The 12,514-nt window shown below is 42.1% G+C and overlaps 1 protein-coding gene across 1 annotated transcript; it reads right to left on the bottom strand.

Annotated features, from left to right (window-relative positions):
* Window positions 1–10,521: 10,521 nt before the first annotated feature.
* LOC122031068 (ethylene-responsive transcription factor RAP2-13-like) lies at window positions 10,522–11,759 on the bottom strand. Its single transcript, XM_042590126.1, has one exon. It carries the CDS (start codon window positions 11,615–11,617, stop codon window positions 10,760–10,762), a length of 858 nt encoding a protein of 285 aa, XP_042446060.1. The 5' UTR covers window positions 11,618–11,759; the 3' UTR covers window positions 10,522–10,759.
* Between the last annotated feature and the right edge of the window lie 755 nt (window positions 11,760–12,514).

Genomic DNA, 12,514 nt, shown 5'->3' with positions numbered 1-12,514 from the left:
TTTACAAACAAGGTTGAATCAACTTGCCCTTGGTAAAACCCTTTTTCTATTAGGTAATTAGACAATCGTTCATAGCATGCCCTGGGTACTTGTTTTACTCCGTATAGGGCCTTTTTTTAATCGTAGGACATGATTTGGATGGTCCAAGTCTTCAAATCCTGGGGGTTGACTAACGTACACTTCTTCTTTTATAAATCCATTTAAAAAGGCGGATTTTACGTCCATTTGATAGAGCTTGAATCCTTTATGTGTTGCGTAGGACAGCAACATCCTGATGGACTCAAGTCTAGCTACATGTGCATAGGTCTCATCATAGTCTAACCCTTCTACTTGATTAAATCCTTTAGCTACTAGTTTTGCTTTATTTCTAACTATTTCGCCTTGGTCATTTAGTTTGTTCCTAAACACTCATTTAGTACCAATTATAGTTTTATTAACGGGTTTAGGTACTAATTCTCAGACTTAGTTTCTTTCAAATTGGGCTAGTTCTTCTTGCATTGCTATCATCCAATCTGGATCAGGTAGAGCCTTGTCTACAGTTTTGGGTTCAATTTTGGAAAGTAGGGCTATTTGGCTTAGATTTCTGTAGGGTGACCTAGTTATAACTTCAAGAGTTGGATCACCCAAAATTTGGTTCTATGGGTGATTTGTGTTTGTTCTTAAGTTGGGTCTTAAGTTTGGGTTAGTAATTGGTTCTTTAGAATTATTGAGTTCAGGTTGAATTTCGTCATCTTCTGTATTTATCGGGTTAACATTTTCTATATTATCTTTTTCATTTATAGTGGGTGCTTTATTTTCTTCATCAAATGTTACATTTATTGTTTCTTCAACTTTTAGGGTATTTTTGTTATAAACTCTATATGCTCTACTGGTTGTTGAGTATCCTAAAAATATTCCTAGAGTTGTTTTTGATGAAAATTTTCCTAAGTAGTCTTTAGTGTTTAAAATGTATACTTTACATCTAAATACTTTTAAATAGTTTAAATTAGGAATTTTGTGGTAATATATTTTATAGGGTGTTTTATTATGAAATTTGTTAATTAAAATTCTGTTTTGTATGTAACAGGCTGTATTAATTGCTTGAGCCCAGAATTGATTAGATAATTTGTATTCGTTTAACATGGTCCTAGCAGCTTCTTGTAGGGTTCTATTTTTACGTTCTACTAATCCATTTTGTTGAGGGGTCCTAGGGCAGGAGTATTCATATTTATATCCATTAATTTCATAGAATTCAGTAAAATTATGATTTTCAAATTCTCCCCCATGATCACTTCTAATTCTTTTTATTTGAGTGTCTTTTTCATTTTCTATTAATTTACAAAAAATTTTAAAGACTTCAAAAGGTTTATCTTTAGTTTTTATGAATTTTACCCAAGTAAATCTTGAGTAGTCATCGATTATTACTAAGCAATATTGGTTTTTGCTTAGTGACTTGGCTCCATGCGAATCAAAAAGGTCTAGGTGAAGGAGCTTAAGTAAAGACGTTGTTCTATTTAAGTCGGTTAATTTGTGGGTTAACTTGATTTGTTTACCCTATTGACAGGCATTACAAATTGAATTTTCAACCACTTTTAGTTTGGACAAACCTTTAACTAGACCATTTTGACTCATTTTTTAAATGAGTCTGGTATGAGTGTGATCCAGTCTCCTGTGCCACAACTCTGTTTCCTCTTGTTGTGTCAGGAGACACTTTGTTGAGGATATTGGTAGGTTGATCGTGTAAATATTATTTCTCCTAATGCCTTTAAGTGTGATTTCAGGGTTATCAATATTTTTAACTATACATCCTAATTTGGTAAAGTTAACTAAGTAACCATTGTCACATAATTGGCTGATGCTAAGTAAGTTAAAATTAAAATTATCAACTAATAATACTTTTTGAATAATAAAATTGGAGCTGAGTTCGATGTTACCTTTTTCGATTACCTTAAGTTTACCGTCGTTGCCGAATGCAACTGACCCTAGACTTTTTAATTTGAGCTTTGTGAACTTCAATCTATCTCCAGTCATATGTATGGAGCATCCACTATCCAGCATCCATTGATCCAATTCAGAGGAGTTTGGCCCTTCGGAAACGGATGCGGATCCGTGGCTTCTCTCGGACTCTGCTTCCGATTCGTCCTCGGATTCGTTAGTGTAGTCCCGGGTCGTCAATGCGAGAAAGCTTGCCTGCTCGACTTCTTCGTTGTCGGATTCCTCAGAAGATGACTCGTCCCAAGTTGCCTTCAGGGCCTTCTTCCTCCTTGATTTCTTTGGATCCTTTTGGTTCGAGCAGTTTGCCTAGATGTGCCCCTTCTGATTGCACCCGTAGCAGGTCACCTCGAATTTGACCTTTGAGTTTACTTGGGCTTCTTTGGATAGGATGGTCTTTCTGACATCCTTTTTGTTGAAGCCCTTCTTTTTGTAGAGTTTCTTTACCAAGTTGACTATTTTAGTTGTGAGCTCGTCGTCGTTGTCCGAATCTGTTTCTTCTTCTGACTCTGGTTCGGTTCTGCGTTTTGTTCTTGATTCGCACGCTCTGCCTGTACCTACAACCAAAGCCAACCCTTTCTCGACAGGGCGTGCATTAATCTGCTCATGAAGTTTAAATTCTACAAAAAGTTCATCTAATTTAATGGTAGATAGATCCTTAGATACCTTGTAAGCATCTACCATGGATGCCCACAAGGTATTCCTCGGAAAGGCATTTAGAGAATACCTGATGATGTCCCGGTTGTCTACCTTCTATCCTATTGCATGAAGCCCATTGAGCAGATCTTGTATCCGGGCGTGGAGTTGGGCAGTCGTCTCACCTTCCTGCATTTAATATTAAATAATTTATTGAATATTAGGTCTCTTTTACTTACTTTGGTGTCGGGCGTTCCTTCATGAAGTTCGATGAGCTTCTCCCACAGCTCCTTGGCGCTAGTGAAGGGGTCGAGCGGTTAAGTTATTCTTTTGATAGGTCACACTGAAGGGTGCAGGTCACCTTGGCATTTGCTTCCACCTTCTTAATCAGTGACACGTCCCAGTCCTCGTATGGTAGTGGCTTGCCGGCGCCATCAGTTGGTAGTTGGAGCCCGGTTTTGACGAACATCCAGACTTCAAAATGAGTCTGGAGATACACATCCATCCGACCCTTCCAGTACCCGAAGTCGTCTCCGGTGAATAGCGGGGGGCATGTTGTACTGTAGCCTTCTTGAAGGGTCATTTTCAGATCTAGTATGAAGAAAATAAACAACAAGAAAATTCCAAGACTTGATCCTGGATTAGTAGTGCGAGAAGTATATGAAAAAAAATGAACTCGGGTGGTGTTGCACCAACCTCGAGCAAGGGATCCGATTACGAAAAAACGGATTGGAAAACGGCAAGAATACCGATTCCGATCGACTCTTAAAAATAGAAAATACCACGAAAGATACTTGATTGGTGGTTGCACCAAATCAAAGCTATCTCGCTCTGATACCAATTGTTGGATCGAAAGTGCTAAGGGGGGATGAATAGTGCTCGTGGCTTTCACTCGTTTCAAAATTGAAAATCATTCGAGTTAGAGCAGCGGAAATAGATAAGAGAACAAACACCAAAAATAGAGGACACCAAGATTTTACTTGGTTCGAAGCCTAGGGCGACTCCTACTCCAAGGCCCGCGATCGTTGATCGCTTTCGGTGGGCAACAGTTATAATATCGAAAAGGATGATTACAATTTCAAGTACAATTAAGTGTAATAAAAAAACTATACCAATGAAAGGAGAACAGAGAACTTTGGAACTTTAATTCATTGGAGTAGCAGAGCGTTGTTGAAGCGTTCGTAGCAGCACACGGAAGAGCACAGGTTCTTCTAATCGATTTTTCTTGATTTCTTGCTGCTTCCCGAGGTTCCTTTTATAGGCTCTGTGAAGCTGATCCAGATCTCCAAACTTCGGGATCAGGCTTGACTAGAGACGGATCGGTCGACCGATCCCTGCGTTCAATCGACCGATCAGGCAATCTTCTCTCATCTGATTCGCCCGATCCGCTCGCTCCGCTTCGATCTGGTCAAGTCTCATCCTGGGTTCGGTCGACTGATCCCATCGTTCGGTCAATCGATCAGCGGCTCTGACCCGATCAACCTGGCCTTATCCAAACGTCGCTGATCCTTAGTTCGATCGACCGATCCCAAGGTTCGGTTGACCGATCCTCTGGTCGAGCCCTAGTCCAATCTCTGTGAATCTGATCTGCTGACTTGGGGATTCAGTCGACCTTTCCCAAGGTTTGGTCCACCGATCCAGGTCAGATCTAACCCTGCACAAAAATGTTAGTCACCTACAAAATGGAGTTAGAACATAACAGATAGTATACAAAAAGTAAGTTTGACGGTCTTTGGATTGTCCGGTTCTGACTTCGGATTTCCAACTGGAAACCCTAGGTCGAACCGACGCCTACTGTTCTCTCTTCCGGGGAATGTGTCCTCACCTACTCCCCTCAGGAGATATTACCTTATGCTAGAACGATCCTCCCGACCGACTGGACTTTCTGCCTAAGGTTACCACCCCTAGGACCTAGGGTTACCGTCCCCTAGGGTTTTTCTCCACCTAGGGTTATCACCCCCTAGGATCTAAGGTTACCCCCCCTAGGATTTCCCTTCACCTAGGGTTACCACCCCCTAGGGTTTTCACCTTGCCTAACCTCAACTAGGACTTTTACCTAAGTGCCCTTAGGACTTTCCTGCAAGCTTAATCAGACACATCAGAAAACAAGGAATCTTAACTTTGAAACTCTTTTGCCATTATCAAAACTAAGGTTCAATCGTCGGATGCTTCCCGCGCCAACACTTACATCCTCTATTCTTGGTGATTCTTGAGGTAATGCTTCCAGTAAGCAATCTCCTACACTTAAATCATCTTCAACAACAATATCTGCATCATTTCTAACATCTAAAGCAACCATATCAGTAGAATCAAAAGTATGATCAACTACATCATCACAATAATAAAAAGTACTTAAAGAATCTAGTGAAGTAGTAGATGCAGTGTCAGGCCTGACAAGAGCTCCACAATCCACCTCCTCACTGGTGCTTTGTGTTTGTAATTGAATAATGGATGATGCAATTTGATCCAATTAATTCTATATATTCTGTATCCTTGAGAATTGCTGCTCTTGATGCTCTCTCATTTATTGCATAATCTCCTTGATTTTCCATGTTGACTCTTCAATTTGAGAATCATTCTATTGAAACGAATGTGGCAAAGAAGATATTGAAACCCATATGAATTCTGGTAAGCTGGATATGGATCAATAAATTGTCCTTGTGCACTTTCATACCTGAAACATGAATGATCCACTCAATTAGCATTATAAGCATTTGAAAATGACTCATACCTATTTTGGTGATCCATGTTTGGGTAAAATTAATGCTCAGACTAAAAATATTGATTCTCCATTCCACCTCCAAACTTCTGAAAGTATGGATCCATGCTTCTGAAATCTCCTGTTCTTACACTACATACTAACAATCAATGTTAGAAGATTCAAGAGCATAAAGTTTCAAACACATGAAAATATGAACATTTAAGGCACTTAACAATTCAAGAACAAGTCAACATGAAAATACAAAAAGAATAGCAATCAAATCAAGAAAGAGGCTAACAAGAAAATCAATCAATGCTTAATCTAAAATAAACACACACTACTAGTTACTTCCCGGCAACGACGCCAAAATTTGGTGTGAGCCTTTTTCTCATGTCACGTGGCACATCAATTAATAAAGATTAGAAACTCATTAAAATTAAGACAAGTGTTGTAGTAAAGAGTCTCAAGTCGTATTTTTCCAAGGATAACTAATAAATGTGTATGAATCCTAGAATTGGTCTCAATCAAATTATTACATTAACAAGATCAATTAAGCTTTTCCATTGGACTTACACTTCAAATTAAATTCATCCACAATCACGAATAGATCAAAGAAGGTCCATTCTCACCTAAACATTGTGACAAAAAGGCGAATACACTCGCCCTCAGCGCCCCCGCCAACCCGTCCCAAGACCAACACGGAGGAGATAAATCACGGGCGGCTACTAGCCTTTGGAATAGTGACTAGTACATAAGGAAGGTATTTACCTCGGGTTTGCCGATATTCGAACCCCAAATCTCATTGTGGCAACACCTCATGCGCTAGCCACTAGACCCATCTGAGGGGACAAAAAAAATTGTATGGGTAAACTTTTTATAGTGACTAACACCACCGCCGAAACGACCCCTTATCAGAAACCCCCAAAGGGATTTTTGGGTGAATAGTACCACTTAATTGATAAGAGTCTGCGCAGGAGGGTGCTCAAACCTAGCACCTCAGTCAAAGGGTACAACGTCATAACCAGAGCACCCCTGGTTCGATTGTTTTAAAACTGTATGGGTAAACTTTTTATAGTGATCGACACCACCGCCGAAACGGCCCCTTATCAGAAACCCCCGAAGGGATTTGTGGGTGAACGGTACCACTTAATTGATAAGAGCATGAGCAAGGGGGTGCTCGAACCTGGCACCTCAGTCAAAGGGTACAACGTCATAACCAGAGCACCCCTGGTTACTTTCGGATTAACGAGAGCACCCCTGCTCACCTAAACATGATTAAACTCCTGGTGGTCAAGTTAACAACAATTACTTTTGGATTCTTAAGTATCATCTTATCAAATGAGTTAATTCATATTCCTTCCATTCAAATTCATAGAAATAAAACAACATTGCAAACCGAAATACAATACAATTACAATCCCAATAAAATCAAGAACTAAATACAATTGCAAACTGAAATCAACATTGCATTTACCATTATAATCCAATTCAATACTCAACTCACTTACCAAGTCTTCAATTCTTAATCACATTTAGCTAAATATCACTAAGATTAACCATGAAAATCATCAAGAAATTCATTCAACAATGAAGCATAAAAATAGTCTCAACAGATCCAACAAATCGAATAAGGGGGTTTCCTAAATCTATAAATTGAAACTAAGCACTAACTTGTAAAGAATATGAAAGGTAATTCAAACTAGAAATTAAAATGCAATCTACTCTATCAGATCTTCAGATCTGAGCAAGTTCAAGAACAATTCAAAGACAAAGATAAGGAAAACAAAACCTAAATGGCATTCGATAGCCAAACCCGTAACTAAACCTTTCCTCACTGTCGTGCCACTGAGTTTGCTTCTGGGAACGCCTCTCGAGCAAACAACAGCAACCACTGAATCCCCAGCACATTCAGGAGAAGTTCGAAGCTACTGGGAACTCCTCTCGAGCTCGGAATCATCTAAATTCTCCAACCGATGAAGAATAGAGCAAATCTTGCGGAATCTGGAGATGCGAGGTGAAAATGAAAATGGATTGCACTCTGAAGAACCGAGGAACGCCCTCAAATCTTTGCTTGGATGAAGCTCGCGAACAATAAGATAACGATCGGGGAACGCCCTCAAATCGCGCTCTGCCCTTTAATTGCTGGTGGTCGGATCATAGACAGCTCGCCGATGACAAAAGAGTTTGAATCTTGGCTCTAGATATGGAATGGGAACTGCGGCGTCGCTGATGAAGAAGATGCGGGAACAGTGGCAATGTCTTGGAACGCCAAGCTCGAAGGAACACTGTAGCTTCTCAAGGTTTTTAAATCCTCCTCAAATCTGATCGGACGGTCCAGAGTGTTTATAGGCTTAATCAATAGCTAGAACATATCAGATCTGGATCAAAGCTTTGATCTTCATCAACGGATAAGATCTACTCCTCATTAGGTTAGATGGGCCGGATCTTCAATGGATGACTCAGATCTACTTGATCTTGGATGAAGACTCCTCGCTATCCCAAGATGCCTCCGAAATGCCCCTGTGTCTCAAAAAGAGCATTAGCTGCTGGTCCAGGGAAGGGGTTCTTGACATTGACCTTCCGACGCTCAAGTCAGTGATCGAGTCGATTGGAGTAAAATGAATGTATAGTGAACATTAGCAAGTGGTATCGTGTCTTATCAGTGTACTTGCGCCTGTAGATGATATCTCTTTTTATAGTGTCACTGTTTATGCATAAATCTCAAAGTGTTTCCAAAAAGGGCAGACCATAAAGGGATTCTAACACTTTTTCTAAAATAGACCTACAATCTCTAAGATTGACACACTGGAAGCTTCTAGTGTATAGCTTGCCTTTAGAATATTTTCTGTCCTATGTGGCACAAAATGCCAAAAAGGTAATATGAGGTCGTTAGGTTGAGGGGCACAGTATTTGTGAAGTTGATAATCTAACCGAGCCTCCTAAGTGCCTTGACCGACTGCCACTCGGAGGTACTACCTGGTCGATTTAGAGAACTATAGCTAGAGACTCAACCTCTTCATTTAGTCAGGAAACTCGGAAAGACTGAGTATCTAATTGGTCCAACCCGACATATGGTCTGATCGGATAGATCACTTTGCTGAGTTGGTTAGCTATGTTATTCTTGAACCAAGGATAAGACTCAGCTCAAGTCTAACCAACCCGTCAGTTCAATTGGTGTGACGGTTCGATTGACTATCTCTCATCCGAAGGAACCAACTATACGAATTTTCAAGGTTGACCCTTCTTTAACTTTGATCTCCATATCAATCGATCTCTTATATCTTGACCCGACTTGGGCGATCCCACCCCAATCATCATATCAGCTCATATGTATAATTTATTTCTTTAATCAGTTGCTTAATTATATGTCTTGATTTTATAACATGATTAAAAAGTCATAATTATTATTAATGGTTATATTTATATTGGTCAATGAAAAAATAATTCTCTTTTATTCATACAAATGAATTTAAAAAGCCATAATTATTATTAATGGTTATATTTATATTGATCAATAAAAAATAATTCTCTTTGTATTCATACAAATGAATTTAGAAGGAGATGAAAAGATTATTCTCATATCCATGCAATATCAGAATAAGCATTATGAGATAATTAAATTTATACATTCAAAGATGTGTAAATGAAAGGTCGTAGAATGATACTCCCTCACCCTTATATAGATATTTGCTCCGTAAAAAAAAAAGACTGAAAAGTAAAGAGGTCAAGAGGGTTCTAAGCATTTAATTTCTTCATGTTTGAAGGTTATCATGAGCAAAATATATGATGCGGATGTAGCTTAGGACATAAGAGGGATTAGGGAGGAAGGGAAGGGCATTTTCATCCTTTCTTGGGTTAAGGCCTAAGGGCTTTAGGTTTTAGTGCTTAAAGCATTATTCATGGATGGGGAAAAAGGGGGCCTCCGTCGTCGAGAGGGATCCCCCTTTCCACACTCCTGGCGACGCCGGCCTTCGCCAGTCGCCACCTCCGCTGCTCTCCTCCTCCTCGCGACGCAGGCACCGCGCCATCGCCATCATTTCCTTCTGGATGCCGCCGCCGCTGTTGCCACCGGCCGGAGCTCCACACACGTGGCTTTTCCCTGCCACCGCCAACGTCACAGGTGTCGCCACTCCTAACCTTCGTCCCTTCCACCACCGAGACGTTGTGGGTGTCGACGCCACTACCGTCGACGAAGGGCTCCGGACGCAACCTACCTTGCTGTTGGCAGCAACATCTCCGCTGCACTCCTCCTCCTCGCAACGCCTCTCACAGCCGCGACTTCGCCCTTGCCGCCATCGAGTCCAGCGGCCACTGTCACTGCCGCGTCCAGCGGCCACTATCACTGCCACGTCCAGCGGCCACCCCGCCACGTCCAGAGGCCTTTGCCACCGTGTTCAGTAGCCTCTGCTGTCGCCGAGTCCCGCAGTCATCGCGGCCACTTCTAGTGGCCCTCGCCGCCCTCCGATGCCACCTACAGTGACAGTCACCCGCCGATCCACGACCACCACCAATTCCACAGATGTTATCATCCTCCGATTTGGTACTGTGCTGGCCTACGAGCCACCGTTGTATTCCAGCCTGCGAGCCGCTGTGGTGTGTTCGCCCTGCGTGCCTATATTATATCCTGGCCTGCGTGTCGACATCATCTCTAGGTCAGCATGTCGCTAGTATCTCCTGGTCGACCTATTGTTTGCCGGATTCAAGTTACGCTCGGCTCCCGGCGGGCAGATCCAGCTCCTCAGCTGACACACTTATCTATCCTTCATGGTTGTGACGACTCGATCAATAGTGCGACCGGCTCACCGCTCCATCCGAGGGCCCCCCCCCCTCCCCCGGGCCAGGGTATGTTCTCATACTCCTTATTCGTGCATTCATTTCTCTATTATTATCTGGATGCTCATATGTTCGCGGAACCCGCCTCGAGCATCGAGGTACTAGGGATCTGGGCAATCCGGTCGTTGGTTGCAGGTGTTGTTGACCAGAAGACTTCGGACGACTCGGTCAACCTAGAAGACAGCTCACCATCCAGATCATGGAGATGCGATCAACCTTTTAGACACGTCATTCCGGCATCCCTGTCTTCCCAGATTTTCGACAAGATCAATATATTTTACTTTTAAATATCATATTATAAAAATCATCTAATTTAAAACCTGAACATTAAGGCATATACCAGAACTTAATGTTAGATTTACACATTATACTCTGTTATACGACACCAATAAACAGAAGGACTCGATCAAGTATTTTATATAAATACGCACCCACACGAACACTATTCAGACTCATCGTCTGACGTAGATTCAGAGTCTTATCCCTCAACCGAAGAGATTGAAGCCTCAGTAAAGCCATGCAAATGTCTAAAATTCCATTTGCAGCAGCCACAGCAAAGAGTAGCAGACCAAGATGCAACGAAAGACAAGATAAGAGAACATTGCGGATCGAGAAGCACTAATTGAAAGAGAGAATGGAGTCCCAATCAAACTCCCAGGATGGATACTTGCGCAGCTTAAAGCTCTCAGATTCATCCCATGGCGCATCCGTGAAGTCCAAGTGTTGGATCTCTGGCACCGCCGACATGCCCGAGGAGGTATTGTCCACCTCCAGCGATGACGAGTTGTCGGATTTGATGTCCTCCGAGCTTAATCCGAGTTCGCCAATAGCGTCAGAGTTTGGTGTGGCCTTCCCCTGAGTCTGTGAACCGGCTAGATTTTCACAAAGTTCTTGGAGCTTGGCTTCGACCACGTGGTGGAGCGGGGGGCCGAAGTGAGCCCCGTTTCTCCAGAGTTCCGGGAAGTTGAGCCTCGCGGCGTCCCCCTTGAGTTTGAAGGCGGCCCGGTCGTAGGCCACGGCCGCCCCCTCGGCGGTGTCGAAGGTGCCGAGCCAGAGGCGGGTGCGGCTCCGGGGAAGACGGATCTCAGCCACCCACTTTCCCCAGTGGCGCTGACGGACGCCGCGGTAGAGTTTGGCAGCGGGCTGCGAAGGAAAAGCGGCTGCTCGCTTCATGGGTTGCGCCCGGAGGCCAAGGAAGTGCCCCGAAGCGGCCGACGAGAGTTGCTGCTGCCACTGGAACGGAGGAAGGTGACCGGGGCTCGAGAAGCTAACTTGCACCATGTCAGCTCTCAGAGAAGAAGAGTTAAAGCAATCAAAGACAGGATTTTGATATAGACAAGAAGAAGAGGGTGGAGGGGAAGCAGAGCCTGAGAAAGATGGAATTGAAGCACCATGAATCAAAGCTTCAAGTGCTCCATTTAAAGGATCTGATGACAAAAGCTGCACTCCATTATACACATCTATAGCTGTAGCCATGGCTTCTGGATGAAGCAAAACCAAATCTTTATCCAAAACAGAGGTTATGAAGACGGGGAAAAACTACAGAAGATCTAAAACCTTATCAAGATTGCTAGAGTTTCAGAATCGAGATTTGTTTCTCTAGCTCTCCATGTTGGGAGTAATCAAGGGAGTTTATATAGGCAACAGCCCTCTCTCATCAGCCAATGGCTGGTTCTACTGCCACCTGGCTGTGCCACTACGCCCAGGTGCCAGTTGAAGAACACCTGTTGCTCTGTGACTGGCCAACTTCAGTTGACCTGGGACCGCACCTTTTGGTTTTGGCTCTGAGGCTATCAGTGGGCTTTGCCTAACCACAGAATTTTTTTTGTTTTTATTTTTATTTAGATTTATACTTTTACTGGAGTAGGACAAATAGAATTGGTTCCTGAAGGAATGTCATGCATGGAATATTCTAGAACGGTAAAAGATAAGGAAAAAAGAAAGTAATAAGATGAAATATTGGAAAAAAGATATCATAATGGATAGAATTTGATTGTATTATCGTTATTGTCACCTAAAGAAAAGTCGGTGTCATCTTGTTTTTGATTGAAAATATGAAATTTTGCTGATGAATTTTTATAATTTTTAATTTAGTCGAGATAATGACTAAATCCAGTGATGCAAATAACGCTTGTTCCACTACTATCGTTTCAAAGTTTTGTGGAAGGAGATAGATTACTATATTGTTCTTCTACATGGGAAGAATTTATTCCCTAAAAAAATTGAATCCTAAGGGATGCCTCCTAAATCTAGGATACAGGAGGAAGATTAAAGCAATCATTAGAATCCATAATTAGGAAAATTTTGAATTTCATACTGGGATTTTCCACAGATCCTATGGCTACGTTTCCAATCCTTAAAACATGCAGTTTA

This window comes from Zingiber officinale, chromosome 11A (assembly GCF_018446385.1).
Source record: "Zingiber officinale cultivar Zhangliang chromosome 11A, Zo_v1.1, whole genome shotgun sequence".
Classification (NCBI taxonomy): domain Eukaryota; kingdom Viridiplantae; phylum Streptophyta; class Magnoliopsida; order Zingiberales; family Zingiberaceae; genus Zingiber; species Zingiber officinale.
The sequence above is the reverse complement of the archived record's forward strand: the minus strand, read 5'-3'. Positions and strand labels throughout refer to the sequence as shown.

Bases quoted from the DNA above. Each gene is read 5' to 3' on its own strand.
- LOC122031068 (XM_042590126.1), bottom strand. From the start codon at position 11,617: ATGGCTACAGCTATAGATGTGTATAATGGAGTGCAGCTTTTGTCATCA.